This window comes from Primulina eburnea, chromosome 15, assembly GCF_022965805.1.
Source record: "Primulina eburnea isolate SZY01 chromosome 15, ASM2296580v1, whole genome shotgun sequence".
NCBI lineage: Eukaryota > Viridiplantae > Streptophyta > Magnoliopsida > Lamiales > Gesneriaceae > Primulina > Primulina eburnea.
Window position 1 is genome coordinate 5512085 of NC_133115.1, and position 23695 is coordinate 5535779.

Genomic DNA, 23695 nt, shown 5'->3' on the forward strand with positions numbered 1-23695 from the left:
AGTGGACGGTCAAGTGTTTATGTTATGTTGACTAGATTGATTCATCTTGTTTTGACATTACCTGTGTCTACTGCCACTACTGAGCGAGCTTTTTCAGCAATGAAGCATGTGAAGACGGCACTTCGCAATAAAATGGAGGATGACTTTCTTGCCGATTGTTTGACACTCTATATTGAACGAGATTTAGCTAAACATATTGATGTAAATTCTATTATTGATGAATTTTATGTTTTAAAATCTCGTAGGGCACAACTTTGTTGAACGATATAATGTATTTTTTTTAATAATATATAACTTATCATATTGAGTTCAAGCCCCCCTCAACTTTTATTCCTGGATCCGTCCCTGCGTGGGAGGGAAAGACGAATACAGAAATAGAGTCGGGAGACTTTAAAGTTTAAATTAATGTAATAAATTATATATTATCACGAAAATATAATAATATATATACTATTTATAATATTTGAGTCATAACTAGATGTAATTTTTAGAATCTCCAAAATATAATTTTTTTTTCTTTTTTTAGTGTTCCTATTTACTTTTTTGCATTCAAAATTAAATTTATTTTAAAAAAATCAAAATTTCTCGTTAAAAATCAGAATGTTTTAAATTTTAATTTCAATTTTTTTAACAAAAGCACTAATATAAATTTTTTTTACTGTACATGCACATAACGCGTACACACAGTATTAGTATATATTAAAAAAAATCATTATATTATATTATTTAAGCGAAAAAACACTTTTTTTACACATTAATTTTTTATCACGATTTTTTGCACATTAATTTTTTTTATTAGTTTCATTGAAAAATGGAAAGGAAAAAGAAATCAATTTACCTTACTCACAAGCAACACCGGAACAGCAGCGGAGTGCGGAGTTGAGGGCAGCGGTCGACGGGATCGTGAGTTTATCTTCCTTTACTTTTCTCCCATGCTCGTTCACTCCTCCCAGTTTAGAGAATTAAAGAGGTAGAAAAAAACTTACATAGGTAATAAAAAAAAATTTAGATGGATGGACTATATCTCAAGACAGCCCTGCTCAAATCCATAGAGTGGGACATTTTACAAAGGAAATTTAGATTTGTAATCAAATTAGAGACCTACAATAATTTTGGTCTCTAGTTTGAGATCGAAATTAGTAATATCAATCGTCAAATCGGTGTCTATTTTGCTGTAGATAGAGATCGAATAGAAACCGATTTGTCGATCTCGAATCCGTACGTGTTTTTCTTGTAGGGACAATTGTATGGCAAAAAATTGTGTGAGACGGTCTCACGGATCGTATTTGTGAGACGGGTCTCTTATTTGGGTAATCCATGAAAAATATTACTTTTTATGCTAAGAGTATTACTTTTTATTGTGAATATCCATAGGGTTGACCCGTCTCACAAATTAAGATCCGTGAGACGGTATCACATGCAGGGGCAGAGGGACACTATAGTTCACCCGGGTTAAAAGCCCGGGTGTTCTAAAAATTTTTTAAAAATTTTATATGTAATTTTTTTTTTTATAATTTTGAATAAATTTGATATTAGCCCGGGTAAATCAATTTAAAATATTAAAAAAATTTAGAGTTTAAAATTCAAGCCCGGGGATAATCGGATTCCTGGCTCCGCCCCTGATCACATGAGACACACTCCAGCCAATTGTATTACAGAAGATGTAGCCTTGATAAATTTCCATGAAAAAGAGGCAGTTTTATTTCATATAAACTGAAACGTTCAAGTACATTACAAGATCCAAAAGTATATAAAGATAATGGATTAATTTCTCCAAGAAAATACCTTTAACTAACGAGAGTAAATTTATTATGCTACTCCGTATGGGAAGCTTTCTTGTTGCTGAAATGGATGAGGTAGATTAGTAGTCTTTTGTATGTTTTTAGGGGCTGAATACAACTTCATGGTCGAGGTGGTGGAAAAGGGGGTGATGGTGGTGGCGTTGAAGTTAGAGAGGGCGTAGATGGTGGTGGGGGTGGTGGGGTAGCTGGAGTCAGTGGTGGTCGGATTTTAGGTAGGGATGGTGGGATTAATGGTGATGGTATTGATAGAGATGGTGGTGGTGGTGGGGTAGCTGGAGGCAGTGGTGGTCGGATATTAGGTAGGGATGGTGGGATTAATGGTGATGGTATGGATAGAGATGGTGGTGGTGGTGGGGTAGCTGGAGGCAGTGGTGGTCGGATTTTAGGTAGAGATGGTGGTGGTGGTGGTGAAGATCGGGCGGGACGTGGGGGTGGTCGCGATGTTGATGGTGGTAGAGGGGTTGGTCTTGGAAATCGTGGTGGTGGTGATCGTAATAGTGATGGTCGCGGTGAAGATGGTGATCGAGGTGGCCGAGATAGGCAAGATATTGAAGGGCGGCGACCACGAAAATTAGGAGGGGGCTTTATGCATCGCCTTGGTGGGAAGGTTGCATCGACTGCAGTCACGGAGGCATTCGCATTGAGAGCCAATGAGGCAAACAATGTTGCAAGAATCCAGGTCTTCATTTCTTTAGAACTCATTTATCTACTTGAGCAAAAGGGAGGATTGTAGTTTATATTTATAGGGAGCTTTGTGCCCTTCTATATATTTTTTAAAAAAAAAACAAAGATAGAAGGGCCCAAAGCTCTCCCTATAATATAAAATTTTCATATGTTACACACCTATCGTGTACATTTATTTGAGTACTGATGAAATATCATAGACCTATTGGATGTAAGGATGACAACTTTCTCCGGGTTTGGAGCCCTACGGGAAAACACGAAACGAGGATGGAGATTCCCGATTTTTTCGAGTTTTGGTTCGGGTTCGGAGATTTTTTTAAATCCCCGATTTAATTCGGGACGGGTAAGAGATTACTATCTTTATCCCCGAACCTGTCCCGAAAATAATATCAGTAATAAAATAATAGTATTATTAAGTATAAATAATATAATAATAATATTATTATTTTTTAAAATATTAATAATAAAATTATTATTAATATTAATATTATCACTAATAATAACAAATAATAATAATTTTTAATTTGAGAAGTTTCTGAATCCGTTATCATTTTGCCATATTAATATTTTTGAAACAGAGATGAAGGTGGAGATGAGAAGTTGATCCCGAAGTTTCGGGTTTGGGAATTCTCTGAACCCGAAAAAGCGGTAATCAGGCGGGTATAAGGGTGAAGATGAAATTCAAGGACATGGATGAGGATGGCAAACTCGCTCCTGCCCCATCCCGCACCATTACCATTCCTAATTGGATATGATGAAACATACTCTCAAATTTTATTTTGTTTCATCGAATTGTGTTCCATGTGAAAACCAAGAATGCCAAACATCACAAAAAAAAAGGTCCAAATTTTAGCACGTATTTGAGGCACACACATTAATATCCTCAACTGCACGTATATTCTATAAAAATGTCAAGTTTTATTTCACCAAATTATAAGGTAAAATCCATCACAAAAATGGCTCGTTACCATACCAAAAGGCGAAATTCATTCAGTCTCCGAGTTTGAACCCACTCTGGAAATCAATTCCAATTTTTTTATTTCCATACTTTGAATTATTGGATTATTAACGTGCATGGAATAAGTTTTAGGATAAGATAATTTCTTGATTATTGAGAGAACAAATTATTAAAATCAATATTTCTAAAATAAATTATTTAAATCAATAGCAGGTCTCTTGTGAGACGGTCTCACGAATCTTTATATGTGAGACAGGTCAACCCTACCGATATTCACAATTAAAAATAGGCAAAAACTTGTGTGAGACGGTCTCACGGGTCATATTTGTGAGACAGGTCTGTTATTTGGGTCATCCATTGAAAAACATTACTTTTTATGCTAAGAGTATTACTTTTTATTGTGAATATGGGTAGGGTTGACCCGTCTTACAGATTAAGATCCGTGAGACGGTCTCACATGAGACCCACTCTAAAAAATAATACTCTTAGCATAAAAAGTAATGATCTTAGCATAATTTTTTTGGATTATCCAAATAACCGATATTCACAATAAAATGTAATATTCTTAGCATGAAAAGTAATACTTTTTCATGGATGACCCAAATAAGATATTTGTATCATAAAATACGACCCGTGAGACCGTCTCACACAAGTTTTTGTCTTAAATCAAATATGTTTATTTGGATATCTATACATTTTTTTAAGATTTATATGAAAATCGTTGTTCTGAGTTCTCAGACCATAGCTAATATGGCGATCGGGCGAACGGTTTGTTTATATCGTATTTCTTGCTTATATAATAGTTAATTGATCTGAATTATGATATCAGAGAGCCACAAGTGAAATGTTAAAGAACAAAATGATAGAAATGTATTCCGATTTCTATATTTCTGTACTCATTTTCGATTCCTTATGCGTTGCGAATACATTTTACTTATATTATTTCAAATTCACATAAATTTATCCTAACTTCTTACAATCAAAAAACTTTGTTTCAACTCCTTACAATATTAAAAATGACCAAAAAAAAAAAACTCTTATATGTGTTGATTTTTACTGGGTGAGAAATTGTATCAGAGGCTAGGTAAAATTATTTCAAATATACAAAATTATTATTAATGATTAATTAACTGATTGATTAGGATGAGAATTTTCTCAAATAATATAGATCCGAACCGTGATTAATTATTTACAGTCTTTATTTCAAAATTTTCTAATATTTGAAACAAGAAGATATAACAAATGCTAGATATCAAGAAAGAAGTGGATCGGAGTCCTAAGGTAAACTTATTATTCAAAATAATAGATTCCTAGAAATGTGCTGGATTCTTCTAAACACTCTGGAGATCTTAGAAATTAAAAATACAATACAAAATTATGGCAATATGTTGTATAATGTTGAACAAAATGTGGAGAAAATCTTTTAAAAACAAAAAGAAATTTTTGGAACATTAAAGTATATTCAAACAAGAATTCGAACCCTACAACAAAAACCAAGTTCTTGTAAAGGATTTCGGAAGGAAGATTACCATCATCCTTTGGTACCGAACTCTTATTACACCAAAGAAAAAAGACCAAAGTAATGTCAAATCTTTAATTGACGAATAAAAAATGATTAATCTAATTAAAAATGTATCAGAAAAAATTTAATCTGATTACAACTTTAAAAAAGATTGGTCTCGATGATCTCCAAGACCTTACATATTTTCCGAATCTCAAGGTCGTAGATCTAAATATTAACACAACTAGGGGTGAAACACCCGTAATAACTTGGTCATCTTCTCATGAACCACCAAGAGAAAGTGTGTGATATCATAATACAAATATGAGAGGATCTCAAACGGATTTTCATACTGGTGCAGAATCACACCCTGCGAGAATAAGGTCAAGGAGAAGTCAAATTTTCTTGCACCAAACACCCTAAGAGAAATCTATTTGTAACATATACATCTTTATGGGGTTATACTTCACATTGATGTACTGAGCAATCCGGATACTTTGGCACAAAGAGCCTCTTTTCTCAAAGGAAAATTGGTAGAATGAGGTCATATGACTAATTACGAATGTTTAAAAGGTATTAACAAACATACTCATTTATGTTGTAAAGAAAATGGTATTTCAATAATTATTGGAAGCAAGCCACAAAGATAGAAAAGAAAGAGCTTTAGATCTCATTCTTATTCCATAAGTAGAAGAAATGAAAGAAGTTTTTGGAAATCAAGAATAGTATAGTCCAGACAAAAGGCCAGGTATCACAAATTTGGCAAAGAATTGATTATCAAGAACAAGTAGGATGTCATCCCAAGCATCGAGCACATCTCGAAGAAGAGCCACCCACTAGTGGTTGAATGAGCCACCACTCACAATATGTTTTCGGCCACAACTGACAGAATAATTCACAAGATTTGAAGTCCGGAATTCAAACAGCAGAACTTCTATAAATATTATGGTATAAGGAAGATGAAGACCTCATTCAACCTTTTCATTTTCTTTCAAATAAATTGTAATATTTTATCTTTCTTCTTTATGTGTATTGTATTCTCAACTACTATAAATAGCTAAAAAAAAATTCATCCTCCTCTACATGAGGTTACGTCACTATGTAATAATTCTTTGTATGTTTGAATAACAAGATCGAGAGCCTTATTACCCTCTCATGTATTATTTTCAAATTAAATTATTTTATTATACACTCTGAAGTTGGAAACGAAACAAGGTTGTGCTAGATGTTGTTGAAAAAACCTACATAAGGAACATCTGTTGCGACTGCATGGTTAGGCTGTGAGGAACAGTCTGTAAAATCTATCGGATAGAACCCGATGACATTCGGGTCAAAGAAGTAAACTGTTCAATTTATTATACGGAAGCATGAATAGTCATTTATATAAAAAAAATCGATCATCTAAATATGATATATACGCTGGAAATTTTACATAGTTGAATATCTTTGGACTATATGTCTCTAAGAATAGGTTCAATAGGTAAAACAATGATATGTACAATAATTCTGAACATTGAAGATATTTTTGGAAGTTTTAAAAAATTGGGGAGAGTTGATAATTTGCCCGAAAAAGAATTCTATCTCAATAGCAAAATCAGCAACACTTCCAAATATTTTGCACCAAAATCCATGTACTAGCTAGAGCACTTGTATTTCCATCTCAAGATACAAACCTGAAGTGTGCCGTGACATACATCGATCATCCAAATCCCAATACACAAGATCATATATTCGGATTATATCTCCACTGACTCATACAAGGTGGATGGACGTGATATATTATAGCAGGAATACTGGATAAAAAAAAAAAAGAAATCATCCAACCACAGTTTTAAAAGATTCATGAATGTGCCTTAAAGTTTCTTGATCCCTATTCCACTCAGGCGTGGGAGCGTTCACAAAATGTGCGTAAATCTTGTTGTTTGCACAAGTCACCGAAATCAAGCTGTGTGCCCCGACTCCATCAATCTCATACACATAATATACCTGCCCTTTATCATCCTTCCTCTCTTCCGAGCTCACGTTGTCTGCAGTGGCAATAAGGTCCTGTAAATCTACGTCCGATAGAGCAAGATTGTTCAAGACCAAATCTTTTGGTGCCAATTTCCGGAACCCATCAAGAAAAGTTAAGTAAACTTTCTCAGTCTTCTTCTTTGGGTTAAAGAATTCACTGTCTGTTCCGTTGGTCCCCTTTTGAATCTTGGTCACCAGCTTTTCCTTCCACCCGTCTGGGACGTCGTAGATGTACTCTGCGGAGGCTTTCTTGTCGGAGTTTCCGCCGAATCCTCCGTAGTTGGCGGCGCTGGCTGCGGTGCCGTAGTAGAGGTGGTAGGTTGTGAGAGAGTCTGCTAGTGATGGTGGGGTACTGGTGGTTAGGATTGTTGTGGCCAGAGCTGTGGCGGCTAGGGTGGTGGTTAAGTTGGGTAGGAATGGTTTTTTGGGCGGTGTAGGGAGGTGGGTTTTTGGCTGCGGCGGGAGTGGTGATTTTGGGGTGGCGGCGGCGGTGGAGGTGGAGGAGAGGAGGGCGGAGGGGGAGAAGATTGTGGCCATTTTGGAGCTTGGGCAGTGGAATCTTGGATTAGTGGATATGGTTTGCTTTGTATATTTAAGATTGGATATGAGGAAGGGACCGTGTACACTAGGTAATAATATTCACCAATCACAATCGTTGATTTCACCACGTCATTTGCAATATAGGCCATCCATAACAACCGCCACTCATAAAAACTAGGGATGTCAATGGGTCTAGATAAAACCTCGACTCGCAATAAAAGATTTATAATGGCTTACAATGAATTTTTATAACAACTTGGGTTAATCATTTTCGTAAAGCGAGGACGAATATGAAGTAGTTGCTATAGGGGCTCATTGTGAAGTCACACAGGTGCGAGCTCGGGGCGTAACACAATGGACCCGTCTCGTCTGGAATGGGTTTGGGCATACTAAATGGGTCATGAGACGGGTCTCGGGTCCAGTTTTTCAGACACGTCTGGATATGGGACGGGTCATGAGTTTTATAATACCGCCTCATATATGTAGATATAAATATTATAGGGTTTTAGTTTTATTAATTTTCATTTTTTTAGTAGTCTACCTCAAGGTCAATCATAGACATATCTGATTCTGTCATTCTCCCACCAACGCTCACTTAACTTCCATTTTTTCAGCCACCAAAGGCACACTGATCACCGAGTGAGTATGTACTAAAAACTTGATTTATTAGTCAATCCATTACGTAATGTCGGTCATTTTGGTGTTGTATAAGAATCAATTGGATTTAGTGAGATGTTCTCCATTGGGATTTGATTAAGATATAACCAACGGATTCAAGTCGATTTTGGAAGAAGGATTCTCAGTGGTGACGATTTTGGAGTTGGAGGCTTGTATGTATTTATACGAAGATATGAATGATATTTGATGTTGAGATTTTGATGGGATTTCAAAGAAAAAGGAAGATGCAAATGTGGTGCAGGTTCGGTGAATTGGTGAAGAGGCAGAGGAGGGATAATTGTAGGGAAGTTTTTTGGTTCATGTCTTCTGGAGCAAGTCAGAAATTTGACTACTATTATTGAAGGAAGCTTATGATTAACTCATAACTTTTTATTGAAAATGTATTTTAATTAAAAGAATAATTTTCAAAATGGCCTTTTAATACGACTTATTTTGTATTTCAGTTGTAACACCCCAATTAACAACTAAGTATTTGTAAAATAAAATTGAGTGATATATTTATGTTAAATAATATAAGTTTAATTTTTAGACAATAATTTAAAAACAAATAAATCATGAATATGATTTGGTATTATCTTATAACTAATGACGAGTTTTTTTTTTATATAGATATTAACATTAGTATTTTAGGTTAATTAAATTCTTTATTAGGATGAGCTTTAGTTTAAGAGTGAGTCTCATGAGAGACCGTCTCACGGATCATAATCTGTGAGACGGGTCAACCCTACCCATATTCACAATAAAAAATAATACTCTTAACATAAAAAGTAATACTTTTTCATGGGTGACCCAAATAAGAGATCCGTCTCACAAATACGACCCGTAAGACTGTCTAACACAAGTTTTTGTCTTAGTTTATTATCCAAATAGATAGACCAATCACAAAATAAAGCATAACACCACAATAACTATATGCTAAATTCCACTCCAAAACTCTTAAGCAAGGTATCTCTCAAATTATTGTGTTGTTAAATGTGATATTGAATAATTGTGATAATTTGGAGTTACGAAACTGTTTTGAAAGGATATGATCAATTAACGGTTGATCATTGTTTGTAAGGTTTAGGTGTAGTTTAATATCGAATAATACATTCCTTTAAACCTCATATTTTAGTAGTTCGTCTTATTGATACAATTTGATATTAATTATGCAGAGACCTATTATATTGAAAAGAAAATGACGTCGTTACTTTGAGCATAATTAGCAGTGTTTTACTAAGTATAATTTTTATTATTTTTAATTAGGTATTTTGAGGAATTCCTGGAACAAATATAAATTATTACACACGCGTAATTATCTTAAGATCACTATAATTTTGCATATTACTGATGGAATCTCAAGATGAAGATAATCTTACGTCTTCTACAAATCTTCATGATAGTAATACAATGATTCCTTTTCAAGAGAATAGTGAAGGTGAAGGTATTGAAGGGAATAAAGACGGTGATGTTAACATGGAAGCTGAGGAGATTTCAGAAATTAATGGTGAGAGAAAACGTTCATCGGACGCTTGGAATCATTTTAGAAGAGTAATGGCGGATCAAATACAGTACGCGGAGTGTAATTATTGCAAAACTCATTTGAAAGCTTCTCCGACCTATGGTATTAATCATTTGAGAAAACATTATGATAAGGCTTGCAAAAAGAGACGTAGAAAAATGGATTTCGTCAAAGTTTTCTATTTTCTAACACGAAAGTTAATGGTATCCAAGAATTGTCGACACGTATTTTTAACCAAGAAGAATCAAGGAATGAGCTAGCTAAAATGGTCATCTTCCATGACTATTGTCTTAGTATTGTTGGACATATTGAATTTCGAAAATTTGTTGCTAGTCTTCAACCTTGCTTTAATATGATTTCAAGAAACTCACTTAGAAATGATGTTTTGAAAAATTATCATGTTCAAAAGAGTAAGTGTGATAAGGATTTGGACAAGCTTAATCCAGAGTTGCTATCATTACTGATATGTGGACATCAAGCAATAATAAGAAAGGTTTCATGGCAATAACCAGACATTATATTGATGATTCATGGATTCTTCACAGTTGCATTTTGAGGTATGTGAAATTTTATATTATAAATCATTTATGTTTTTAGAAAGAAAAAATTATGACATTTATTTGTTATAGGTTTATGTATGTTCCAGCTCTACATACGTGCGAGGTGTTGTCTGATCTATTGGTTGAATCATTTATGGAGTGAAATATTGATAGTAAATTGTCAACAATCACAGTGGATAATTGCACCACCAATGATTCCATGATTCATCTTCTCGTGGACAAGCTTTCAAATCGTGATTTGTTATTGAATGTAAAAGTATTTCACATGCGTTGTTGTGCTCATATTCTGAACTTTATTGTGAAAGATGGTATGGAAGTAATTAGTGGTGCAATGGAAAGAATACGTGATAGTGTTATCTTTTGGAGTGCTTCACCTCCTATAATAGAAAAATTTGAGGACGATGTTCGTCAGTTGCACCATTGAATGTTGTGAGACTCCGAGATTAAAATAGCTTTGATGACATTTTGGTAAATAAGTTGAAAAATATTCAATTTATTTTGATGACATTTTCGTAAATAAGTTGAAAAATAATGAATTAATTTTAAGGGCAAAATGGTAATTATGTTATGGATTTAACATAATAGTCCGAATATTAGCCCAAATAATTTGAGATTTGGATATGACGTAGAAAACTCAAAGATATAGAAGTTTCATGTTTTGAGTTTTGGAAAATTTGATTGTTTGACTGATCCGAAGAGATATACCGAAGTTAAAATGTTAAAATGTATATAATAATATAATATTAAAAAAAATTTAAAAAAAAAAAGAAAAAAGAAGGAAAAATTCGAACCGTACGAATGAAATCAGAAAGCTACAGTAGAAATAGAGAAGAAAGAAACGTGAGAAAGAGAGAAGGAATAAGGATTTTTTTTATTTTCTTTTCGATCGTGCGATTAATCGCTTTATCCAATCGACAAACATACTTCAGTTTTGGGATCGCTGACACGAGGTCTTCGATTTGAGGTATAAATTTCATAGTTTTGGTGATGTTTGAAATTCGTCGATTTCTGGAATAAATCCGATAAATTGTTAAATCATACTGGAATTGAAGATTTTTGAATAGTGTATGATTTTAACGAAGAAGAGATGATTATAGTGATGTTATTTTGAATTATTATCAATTTATTATAATTAGAGAATTTTAATCATTTGATTGAGATTGAATTATTTGTCGGTTATATATGCGGTAGAATAACTGACAAGAAACTAAGTTTTGAAGTCGGAATTGAATTATGATATGATTTTGAATTGATATGAATTTCTGAAGTTTCAAATGATATTTGAAATTCATATTAATGATTTTGGATTATGTTATTGATTGGAGTGAGTATGTTATTGATGTAGATAAAGTATTATACCGATATTTTCAGGCTACATCAATTGGAAACGAAGAATTGAGGTATGTTGCGACCGGGTAACATACGACAGGTATCTGTATTATATGATATATTTTGGATTGATTGGATTGATTGGAATAAGATTACATGTCTATATGCCTTATTTATTGATTGATGTGGCATACATGACATTGAGATTGGAATATCGATGTATAAAATAAATGTTTTGTTAACACACATCATTTGATGCATACATCGATACATGACATGCACGTTGAGCTATGATCCTTGGATACCCTGATATGATTTGATTGGATTTTGGGGTTTGTGAACACAATTGCTATGCTGGTATTATATGACCCGTAAAGCATAAACATTTGTGGCCCCGATTATTGGATATGAGATTTGGGATTTGATGGCGCTTTGTCGACGCTATCATACGAGTATCCCTTATTGAGGCCGGTGTGCCAGCTCGAGCATTGATTTGATAGCGATTCGTTTGATTCTGACATGTGCTCAGTGGATGGGCATTTGACCTGATACCTCCACGACATTCATGCATTGCATACCATATATCATTGTTTAGATATCTGTGGTATATATGATTGTTCGTTCCATACGGAGCTTTGCTCACCCCCAAGGGGGGCTGTTGTTGTCTTTGTGTGTGGACAATGGCAGGTACTCCACGATATCAGGAGACCGGAGAGGGTACTTCTGGAGGGAGCCACAGCTTGGGCTGAGGTTTTATGTTTATGTCTTGTTCTCAGTATATATGTATATATATCTATATACCGGGGCATGTCCCGAGGATATGAGATGTTTGTATGTGATTGGTTTTGATTACGTGTGGGCATGTTTATGACGTGAGATGAGATACTATTTTTAGTATTCAAATATCAGAAGAAATATTTTGGGCTCATCGTAAAGAAAATTTAAACTCGTTTTCCGCTGTAATTAATTAACCCTAATCAGATTGTGTTGTAATAACGATTAGGAGCTAAGGGCCCCACAAATGTAGTAAAAAATTATCTCTTGACTGTAAAACTTGTTGGAATTCAATTTATTTGATGTTAGAAACTGCTATACAATACAGATATGTGTTCCCAAGGGTTAAATATCGAGAGAGATACTACAAAAATGTGTCAACTGATTAAGATTGGGTGAATGCAATTGATATATGTGGGCAACTTAAAACTTTTTATCAAGTGACTGAGATGTTTTCTATAACATTTTACCCCACATCTAACTTTGACTTTCCAAACATTTTCGATATCAAATTAAAGTTATATGAGTGGTTGAAGAGTCCAAATCCAAATATTCGAGGTATGACCCAAAAGATGTTGGAAAAATAAGATAAGTATTGGGATAATTGTCATATTATGATGGAGGTTGCTGCTGTATTGAATCCTAGATATAAGATGAAGCTTGTTGAATTTTATTTTCCCCTAATTTATGGTGAAAGATCACAATCTAAAGTTGATGAAGTTTGACAGAATTGTTGTGATTTGTTGGTTGATTACCAATCCATGACATCAAAATTATTGGGAAATAGTGGTGGTTCAAGGATTGCTGAGACTTCATGTGTTTCTAATATTAATGCATCTGATAGTGATATTTTTTATATCTATGACAAATTTGTGGCTTCAAGTTCAAGCCAAATTGCGTCAAAATCCCCAACCGAGCTGGATATGCATTTGGAAGAAATTTTCTTCCCAAGAACTCAACATTTTGATATTCTTAGTTGGTGGAAGACAAATGAGGCCAAATATCCAAATTTACAGAAAAGGGCAAATGATATTTTAGCAATTCCTGTGTCAACTGTTGCACATGAATCTGCTTTTAGCAATAGTGGAACAATAGTTGGTCATCATCGTAGTAGGCTTAATCCAACGACTTTGGAGGTATTGATGTGCTCGCGAAGATTATTGTGGGATGAGGTGGAAGGTAAATAAATCATAGATTTATTTTGTTATTGTACTTTCATTTTAATTTTGTTACTGTATTTTCTCTCTTTAAATTACAATTTTTTGTCGTTTTAAATTACAGTTTTATTTTTTCAATGTAATTTCTCTCTTTAATTTTTTAGATAATTCTTCAAGTAGTTTACCAACTTGTCCCACCATTCTTGATGAAGAGGAAGATGATTCCGAAGAATGTGTCGGAAATATTTCCTACTCGTTATTTTATATTGATCTGTTTAAGTTCTGTTATAACTTATTTTTTGGGATGTCAAGATTTTTTATGGAGAGCTAGTAACTCCTTTTTTATGTAACTCATTATGTCGTGAAAATACTTTGTTTGTTATTATTAATTGTGGTCGAAGACATGATTAGTTTTATATTGTGTTGAATTTAGAGGCTTGTTTGTTACATAACTTAGTCATGTAACAAAAAAATTACTGTTTTCATTTGAAAAATTTCTGGTCTCACGGGTCTAACTTGCCCCGTTTCGTATTCGGGGTGGGGCGGGTCCGAAGAACATTTAACTGGGGTGGGGCGGGTAGTGGGTCGAAGTTTTCTTCATAGGGCGGATATTCATGAGTTTAGTTATACTCGTCCATACCCGTCCCATTGACATCTCTTATAAAAACACGCACACATTATATTAATATCTTGCTTCTCTAATTTTAATTTTAATCATAACACTCATTATTCATCTGTTTATCTATTTTTTGTAAACATTTTACGTTGAATGAATATATTTTTCAATTTTATTTATAATATTTAAATTATTATTTTTTTTAAATTTTTGTATTACTTAAAAGTATTTCATATTTTTTTATGATTTTAATTTATTGAAAATTAAAAATGTAATATAAATTTGAAATAAAGAAACATAACATAAGAACAAAATCATACTTTCATACTGAAAGTTCTGTTCCCACAATGTGAGTGTGATGAGGGTGATTGTTGTGTGTATCAGAAAGTAGGTGTTGTACGTAGATGTTGTAACACCCACGACAACATGCAGCGGAAGTTTCAGTTTAAGAAGTTAACACACAACTTGAATTATAATAATAATACGAGAGACGAGATATAAATTATGCACAACTATCAAGTACTTGTGCGGTGCCTCAGGGCAAAAATAATTCACTAGGAAAACTTGTAAGTTTACAAAAACCAATACTAGTGAAAGAATAAAACAACTTCCTTACACAAGCGAGTAACAAATTGCATCCTACACCTCTAACAAACCGTATAACAAAACTATGTCGGATGCATCAACCGAGAAGTGAAAAATCTTCGAGACTCAACACACTAATCACAACCGTGATTAGGTGTTGTCTTCAGATGTTGGCAGCACTTCACAGCAACAAGTTATCAATCACATGAAATGGCTACAGTCTCGAAAAACTCTTCGAACTCCTTCGTATCTCGCCCATCCTTTTTTTCGCCCTCATCTCCTATTAAAGTACACACAGAGTTTTATTAGAAAGAAACTCCTTAAAGAATAAGGATATCATATCTTCAAGATATTAAGATTCCATAAATTAAAGATATTATGACTCTCATATCGAATACCAAATCTACACGAGATCACATCATAAATTAGAGATTATTCTCAAGTCTAGAAAGGCAAAACATTAGAGATATTAAAAAGGAATTTATGAAAAAGGAAAATATGTCAAGGAATAAAATTCCTTTCAATCTCCCCCTTTTTGCCTTTCTGGACAAAACACCCCAGCATGTTTATACAGCTCAACTCCCCCTGAGTTAGCAAATCAGTGACTCAGCCAACTTAGTTGTCTCCCCCTAAATTCTGCTGTTAAGCCTTCCCCTAATGAAAAATATCACAGGTGTTGTATGTTAGATGTTGCAACATTCAGAACATAACACCGAAACAGTTGTTCATTTCATTAATCAGGAGGAACAAAGATTAGAGAAAATAAAAGGACAACAAAAGTAAGAAGGACTAGAACCATCAAGAGAGACAAAAACACTCAAAATATCCTTTATCCATCAATATTGCTGTCATCATCATCTCTTTTGGCTCCACTGGTTCCAGCTGTATCATCTACTCCCCCTTTTTGTCTAGAATGGATACTAGCAGCAAGTAGAAGCTCATAATCTGCCACTTGATTTTCGTAATGATCAATGGTCTCCTTGGCATTAGCAATCTGTTGTCGACCATAGGCAATTTGAGCGCGAATGTAGGAGAGAGATAATGTAACATAACTAGGAGGAGGCGTAGGGGGCAGGCTAGTCAAGTCAGGCAGAAACTCCGATGTTGCATCAGCAGTGTTGCCAACATCCGGAGCAACACTGGAAGTCACCTAAGGCAGATCAATCTGTCTGTTGCCTTTAAAATACACAGGAGAAATCTTCAGGGAATCTCTAACAAGGCAGAGATCTTCATCAATGTACTTAATGAACCCTTGAGACTCCAAGATCCCATAGATCAGTGAGGGATATGGTAGCTTAGTCTTCTTGAAGTCCCCTTCAGCATATTGTAATGCTGTCCTGAACACCAACCTCCCAAAATTAAAGGCCCTTCCAGTGCCAATATTAAACAATACCATGGCTTGAGATCTGGTCACAGTGGTGGAATTTGTTGACGGGGTCCAATTCCAAATTGAGGTCTTATGTAGGACAGAGTAAAAGGAAGTGAGATTAGCAGCGTTCAGCTTCTTGGGATAGTCGGGGAAAACTTTGATCACACCGCCAGTGAGCACAAGGGTGACAGCATGTATGTCAAGATCCTCGTCAGCTTCCTCAAGATCCGGAGTGTTGTAGAATTCATTGATCACCGACGGTGAGAACTTGTAGATACGATGCCGAACAAACACTCTTCCATACTTCACCGATTCCTCATGTCCAACACTGCGCAGAAGATTACAGTAGAATTCTAACACCACACGGTGACAGTAGGGCATAACAGTGGTGACTGTGGATAGCAACTTTCTGTTTTTGAGAAACTCAACCAGGTTGTATTTCCCATAGGCAGTGACATCAATATTTTTCTCCTCAACCAACTCTCTCTGAACAAACAGCGGCCATAGTGCCAGGGCATCCTCAGAATAAAATTTGGGGGAAAAGGACTTACTCACATCATAGTCAGCAGAGTCAATGTTGTGCTCGGTGTTGTCAACATCCACCTCAACACCGGTAGCAGCATCAGCAGCAGCATCTTCAGAAGACTCGCTAGCTTCAGAGTCAATGTCCTCAGATGCATCATCACCTTGTTCCTCAAATTCAAAGTCAGATACAGACGATGAGGAGGAGTCATCAGAGGCACCAGGCCGGTTTTGCTCGAATTCCTTCATCATTTCTGAGTCAGGTTCATCCTCCTTAGCCATTTTTTTTCGGGCGGCCTTATCTTCTTTGAGCTGAGCAAGAAACTCTGCCAAAGATTGTTCATCATCTTCAGGTTCACCAGGAAATTGTTCTTCTGCAGCTTCATGAGAATCCGTGAAGGGGTTTGGCTGTTGACTACCAGAAGTAGAACCAGATTCCTTAGCAGCAACAGTTGGTTTGGGGCGAGCCACCAACTCAAAATCATCATCATTGGAGTCGTCTCCAGATGAGAAATCAGGGTCCAGAATATTTGAGAAGGTGGATGCCCTTGGCTTCTTAGTAGGGACAAAGTCAGGATCGAACCCTGCTTGTCTTTTTGACCTTCGGCGCATAGGAGCAGGGGGAAAAGCTCTATTCACGGCCTCAAAATTTGGGGGATCCTCGACATTGATTTCGTTCCCAGGTTCACCAGGAGCGATCATTTCCAGCGGCACTGGTTCTTCTGGTACACCCACAATTTCCAACCTTTCAACATCGGTTGCAGCTGTGGGTGTTGGGTCAGGTGATTTTTCACCCATGCTTGCAGCCATTTCACTCCTAATGTCGTGAGGATCGAAGCCAGCCATCTGCGAAATAGAGAACAAAAAAAATAGTGTGGGTCGAGGAACACAGGAAATCGCGAAGGCAAAGATAATATCCGAAAAAAAATGAATAGTGAGAGCAGGAGAAATTTTAGAACGCACGGGAAAATACTAAATAGTAAAGTTATTCATCATATATTCCTAAGTATTTAAGAACGCCCCTCCAACGGTAACATTCTTTCGAGCCGTGACTGCAGCCCCTTTCCAAATCAGTTTTTACTCTCACCCAACGGTAACTTTCTGAACCAGTGTAATCATTCTTTCAGGAAGATCAGGCAGGATGAAACGCCACATCGAATTAACCCCACTAACCGTTAGATATCAAGGTATTTCAAAATTAAGTTGGTTAGGTTATTTTTCGAATTTCATGAATTAAAAGCTGGTAGTCCACTAGACATGATGAATTCACAAAGCAGTAGTATGAATGACTTAAATTTATGCCTAAAATATGATCAAAAATGAAATACTCACACATGTGATCAAACTGTGATCAGTCTGTAGTTAGGTGTTGGCAACACCTCTTGGCAACACTCACAAGTTGGACTCAAACTTTCTTGAACATTTTTATTTCAGACATGGTAGCTCCCACTCTAGAGGAACGGTCTTCATGGGACTCCTCTAGGTAGCTTTTTCCATCTGGATTTTGACTTAGAAGTGGTAGCTCCCACACTAGAAGAACGGTCTTCATTGGACTCCTCTAGGTAGCTTTTTCCATCTGGATTTTGACTTAGAAGTGGTAGCTCCCACACTAGAAGAACGGTCTTCATTGGACTCCTCTAGGTAGCTTTTCCATTTTCTTCTAAACAATGTTTTTGTTCCATTTTTTTTTTTTCAATTCTTCTCCTCTTTTCTATTTTTCACCTTATTGATCAAGAATTTTCTAAGTCATTGTCTATATTGGACAAGATCATGTAGTACACGAACATCCTCAACAGCTTTACGACTTAGATTGAGCACACTCCATACTTTAGAGAATTTTGATAGAAAGTTTGATTCACAACTGAGAGCGCACCATTCAGTATCCTTCACTTGTACAGGCTTCACACAAAACAAGATGTATGCAATATGTCTAGCATCCTAAAAATAAAATGCACATGCATGCTGAGTGTTGTCCACAGGTGTTGTAACACCGAGGACAACATCCGTGAGTGATCATTGTGTACACAAGCTGAGAGACTTCCTAAAATTGGAAAATCTCTCAAAATCCAATGGTTTTGTAAAGATATCAGCCAGTTGGTTCTCAGTTCCAACAAATTCCATTCGAATCATACCCTTTTCAACCAAATCTCGAATAAAATGATGTCTAATGTCAATGTGTTTCGTTCGAGAGTGTTGCACTGGATTTTTTGAAATATCAATTGCACTTGAATTGTCGCAGTATACAATTAAGGTGTCACTGTTGAATCCATAATCTTTAATCATTTGATTCATCCACAGAAGTTGTGAGCAGCAACTAGCGGCTGCAACATACTCAGATTCAGCAGTGGACAAAGACACACAATTTTGCTTTCTACTATACCATGACACCAAATTGTTACCAAGATAAAAACACCCACCCGTGGTACTTTTCCTATCATCTAAGTTTCCAGCCCAGTCAGCATCACTAAAGCCCACTAAATTGGTGTTTGTTTCTTTGGTGTACCACAAACCTAAGTCAACTGTTCCAGATATATATCGCAAAATTCTTTTGACAGCCTTTAGATGAGTGACTTTAGGATCAGCCTGGTACCTAGCACACAAACATACACTAAACATGATGTCGGGACGACTTGCACTTAAGTAAAGAAGACTTCCTATGATGCTGCGATACTGGGTGTTGTCAACACCTGCCGCAACATCGTCTTTGAACAATTTTTCAGTCGACCCCATTGGTGTTTTCATGTGCTTAGTGTTCTCGGTAGAGAATTTCTTCACCAAATTCTTGGCATACTTGGATTGACATAGAAAGATACCATAATGCATTTGTTTAATTTGCAATCCAAGAAAGAAACTTAATTCTCCTACCATGCTCATTTCAAATGTGGTAGACATGCATTTAACAAATTCATCAACATGCTTTTGAGAAGAAGCACAAAAAATGATGTCATCCACATAAATTTGACACACAAGAATATCATGCTTCGATTTTTGAATAAAAATGGTTTTATCAACCTCACCTCGTTTGAAGCCTAAGTCAAGCAGATATTCAGTAAGCCTACCATACCATGCTCTTGGAGCTTGTTTAAGTCCGTAAAGTGCCTTCTTCAACTTGTAGACATGGTTCGGGTGGTGTGAATCTTCAAATCCTTTAGGTTGGCTTACATAAGCTTCTTCTTTCAAGATGCCATTCAAAAAGGCACTTTTCACATCCATTTGATATAATTTTATGCCCATGTGACATGCAATAGCAAGTAAAAGTCTAACCGATTCAATCCGGGCCACAGGGGCAAACGTTTCCTTCAATTTGAGTATACTCTTGAGCGACTAGCATTGCTTTGTTTCTCACAACAATTCCAGATTCATCAGTTTTGTTTTTAAAAATCCATTTGGTTCCAATAACATTCACATTATCAGGTCTGGGAACCAAATCCCACACATCATTCCTAACAAATTGTTCAAGTTCCTCATGCATTGCATCAACCCAAAATTCATCTTTTAAGGCTTCATTTATATTTTTGGGTTCAATGAGTGAAACAAAACAAGAGTGACTTACTTGAGAATATACGGAAGTCATGCATACTAGTCCTATCATTTTCCGATAGTCTACCTTCTCCTTTCTTCTAGTTTGCATTCCTCCAAAAGTTTCACCAATGATATGAGATGATGGATGATTTTTCTGAATCTTACTGGGAACATCAATCTCTTCATTGGTTACATCGTCATCATTCTCAGTATACTTTCCTAGTTCATTATTAGATTCTGCCAGTGCAGGTGTTGTCTCCGGTGTTCCAACACCGGGTGCAACATCTGTAAAGTACCGTACTTTTTACCATTCAAAATTTGCGGAAAAATTAAAAATTTTCTTAAACATAAAATTCATACAGTCGTTACTTATCATTCAACATAATAATATTTAAAATCAACATCCCATACTCAAATTTTCCAACAAAGTACTTATTCCAAATTATCTCACAACCAACATAAAAACATAGTATTTTAAAGTTTTCATAAAACATAAACATAGTGGTCCTCGGGTTTAGCCTTCCGCTCAGTCCAAGCCTGCCCCTTGGTCGCCACCTCCTGTCTCCTCATCAACATACTCACCTGCATCGATCAAGTCTAGTGAGTCTAAAGACTCAACACGTACAAACTGGGAATAACGAGTACTACATAATATAATCGCATACGACTTCAAAATAGATCGTACATACTTCAAACTTGAACTTTACATAATAAACTTAAACTTTCATAAACTTGCTCTTTACATAAACTTTGAACATATTTGCATACATAATATGACGTGCCATCACATAAACTTTTCTTTAACATGCTTTCATACTTCAACATACTTAACTTCATCATTTTGTGTAGAGGATGTTTCAAAGCAAGTGACCCGTAACATAATAAATATCTGATCAGACAAACCACAGTACTGGGCTGACAGGGACGTATCCACTGCCACATACATGAGATCCCTGTTCATAATTTAACAGGCCAGTTGATCCACGTTCATAATTTAACGCTTCACAACCACGATCTATCCCGTTCATAATTTAACGGGCGGATTGGTCCCCGTTCATAATTTAACGCTTTCCAATCCTAGCTTCAAACCCGTTCATAATTTAACGGGGTGGAGAGGTCCTCGGCCACGTTCATCGACTTCCAAACCCATTCATTTTTGGTCACAAGACATTTAGCATACCTCAAAAACTTCAAATATTTTCTTTGCACGTCATACATACTTACTTTGCATTGAGGGATTCGTTGGATGTCAATCGGGTCATTGCTGCAACATAGTAACATGAATACATAAATTTAACTTGTACAACTTACGTAAAAGTCATGCTTAATCTCAAGCTAAATAAATTCTTAGAACATTCTATAATTTCTCACAACTTGACCTTGTAACACATCATATTTAATCATAGCATAAAACCTCAAACCAAACCTTAAGTGATAAAATATTTATCCCAAAAACTGAAGCTACACGGACCCCGTACCCAGGTCCGTGTAGGTACTGCCTCATATGTGTCGTGTAAAAGAAGGGGCATGGACCCCGTCCCTAGGTCCGTGTAGGGTCCGTGTCTGTGCGTTTAAATATGTGTCGAAGAAATGAGAAGGCACGAACCCCGTGCTAACCTCCGTCTCCGGGTCCGTGTCCGTTTGCCCAACGAATTATTTGATGAAAATTTTATGACATGTCTATTCTCCCAATTAACACATAATGCATCAAGATTCAACACTATGAGACCATTCTAGGACACCATAACAATGAACTAAACTTTTATAGTCACCCTACAATTTATACGACCCAAAAATACTTTCATTTATATTAAAGTTTATTTCTTACAACTTCTTAATAATTCAAGCTCTTAACGACATGAATCAAAACCTCAAAAATACTCTAAACATCATTACTAACTTTCTTATATGCAGCAACGATCACCCGTCGATCCCCAACAAAGCCTGAAACATAAAAACTTCAAGAACATATTAAAATTCATAACTTTCTTGAAACACGATTTGAGCAGTCATACTAAAAACTCCATAACTCACTCGTTTTTAATCCAAATAACTCGAATTTTATATCAAATCGAACGTATCAAAAAGATCTACGTTTTTGTAGTTAAAGGTTTTCTCAAAATCTTTACTGAAAAATCGCAGTATTTTACAGAACAGCAAAAACGTTTTTTAAAAAAATGCATTTTAAGCAGTCCTACGAAAAATGCCATAACTCACTCAATTTTCATCTAAATATTTTGAATTTTATATCAAATCGAACGTATCAAAAAGATCTACTTTCTTGTAGTTAAAAGTTTTCTCAAAGTATTTACTGAAAAATCGCAGTATTTTACAGAACAGCAAAAACGTTTTTAAAAAAATGCAGTTTGAGAAGTCCTACGAAAAACGCCATAACTCACTCAATTTTCATCCAAATATTTCTAATTTTATATCAAATCGAAGGCATCAAAAAGTTCTACGATTTTCACGTTGAAAGGTTTCTCAAAATATGTACCGAAAAATTGCAGTATTTTACAGAACAGCAAAAACGTTTCTAAAAATGCAGTTTGAGCAGTCCTACGAAAAACGCCATAACTCACTCAATTTTCATCCAAATATTTCGAATTTTATATCAAATCGAAGGCATCGAAAAGGTATACGATTTTAACGTTGAAAGTTTTCTCAAAATCAATACCGAAAAACCGCAGTATTTTTACAGAACAGCAAAAACGTGAATTTGGTGATCCAAAATTGTTTCAAACTTGATCTAGATGTGATTGCTCAAACTTCTACGCATCGCACATATAATTTTTGCATAAATAACAACACAACGCATAATATGACAAGATCGATGCATCAAGAACAGAATATACGTGCCTTTTGATATTTAAAATACCGTAACGACGATACCGAAGCGGAAATGATGCGGAAGACGATCCAGGACGAACGTGACTCAATTTTCTTCAAAGAAAACTTACTAAAACTTGCAGGAAATTTGTAAAGGAAAGGAACGATGCTTGTTGAAAGGAAAGGGGAGAGAAGAGGAATAATATGGAGGTTGATGGAGAAGAGTTTAACAAACACTTCTCTTCCCTTTAGTCAAAAGAAGTAATAACATGTGTGTTTTGTTTTAACAATAAAGGTGTGTGTGTACGTGTATGAATATATATATAATTGAATATATGTGTGAGTGATATGGTGATTATTGACAAAAGAGTTTAACACAAAATTCTCTTCTCCTTTAGTCAAATAAAATAATAGAATTGTGTTTATTGTTTTTGTGTATGTGATATACGTGTGTGTATGTAATATGCATAATTGAAGGTGTGTGTGTGTGTCTATTAGTCAAAAGAAGTAGGAGAAACGTGTGGGTGTGTCTAATTAGATATCATTTGTGCTAACTAATAAATAAAATACTAATAAAAATGCTAACCCACTTTAATTTAAAATAAACTTTTCAATTAAAATAACACACACAAAAATACTAATTTTAAAAATCTTAAACTTTTAAAATTACTAATTAAATGATTTAGGTTTAAAATTACAAAACCTAAACAAATCATTTAAATTGCCCCTATCTCAACTTAAAATAAAATGTCACAATT

The 23695-nt window shown here is 35.3% G+C and overlaps 2 protein-coding genes and 1 long non-coding RNA gene across 3 annotated transcripts; 2 read left to right on the plus strand and 1 right to left on the minus strand.

Moving 5' to 3' along the window:
* The first annotated feature begins 840 nt into the window (after positions 1–840).
* Positions 841–2481, plus strand: LOC140814463 (uncharacterized). The gene is made up of 2 exons (XR_012114107.1): positions 841–2101; positions 2162–2481. It is a non-coding gene; the product is annotated as an uncharacterized lncRNA (long non-coding RNA).
* A 4060-nt stretch (positions 2482–6541) lies between these two features.
* LOC140814937 (thylakoid lumenal 19 kDa protein, chloroplastic-like) lies at positions 6542–7550 on the minus strand. The gene has a single exon (XM_073174035.1). It carries the CDS (start codon positions 7493–7495, stop codon positions 6761–6763), a length of 735 nt encoding a protein of 244 aa, XP_073030136.1. The 5' UTR covers positions 7496–7550; the 3' UTR covers positions 6542–6760.
* Positions 7551–12614: 5064 nt separating this feature from the next.
* On the plus strand, positions 12615–13881 carry LOC140815067 (uncharacterized). The gene is made up of 2 exons (XM_073174172.1): positions 12615–13519; positions 13662–13881. Exons 1-2 carry the CDS (start codon positions 13102–13104, stop codon positions 13826–13828), a joined length of 585 nt encoding a protein of 194 aa, XP_073030273.1. The 5' UTR covers positions 12615–13101; the 3' UTR covers positions 13829–13881.
* The last annotated feature ends 9814 nt before the right edge of the window (positions 13882–23695 follow it).

What these genes read in the sequence shown, in the direction of transcription:
- LOC140814937 (XM_073174035.1), bottom strand. Translation starts at nt 7,495, where the DNA reads ATGGCCACAATCTTCTCCCCCTCCGCCCTCCTCTCCTCCACCTCCACC.
- LOC140815067 (XM_073174172.1), top strand. Translation starts at nt 13,102, where the DNA reads ATGACATCAAAATTATTGGGAAATAGTGGTGGTTCAAGGATTGCTGAG. An exon ending in ATTGTGGGATGAGGTGGAAG is followed by an intron (nt 13,520 to 13,661) that starts GTAAATAAATCA and finishes TTAATTTTTTAG; the next exon opens with ATAATTCTTCAAGTAGTTTA.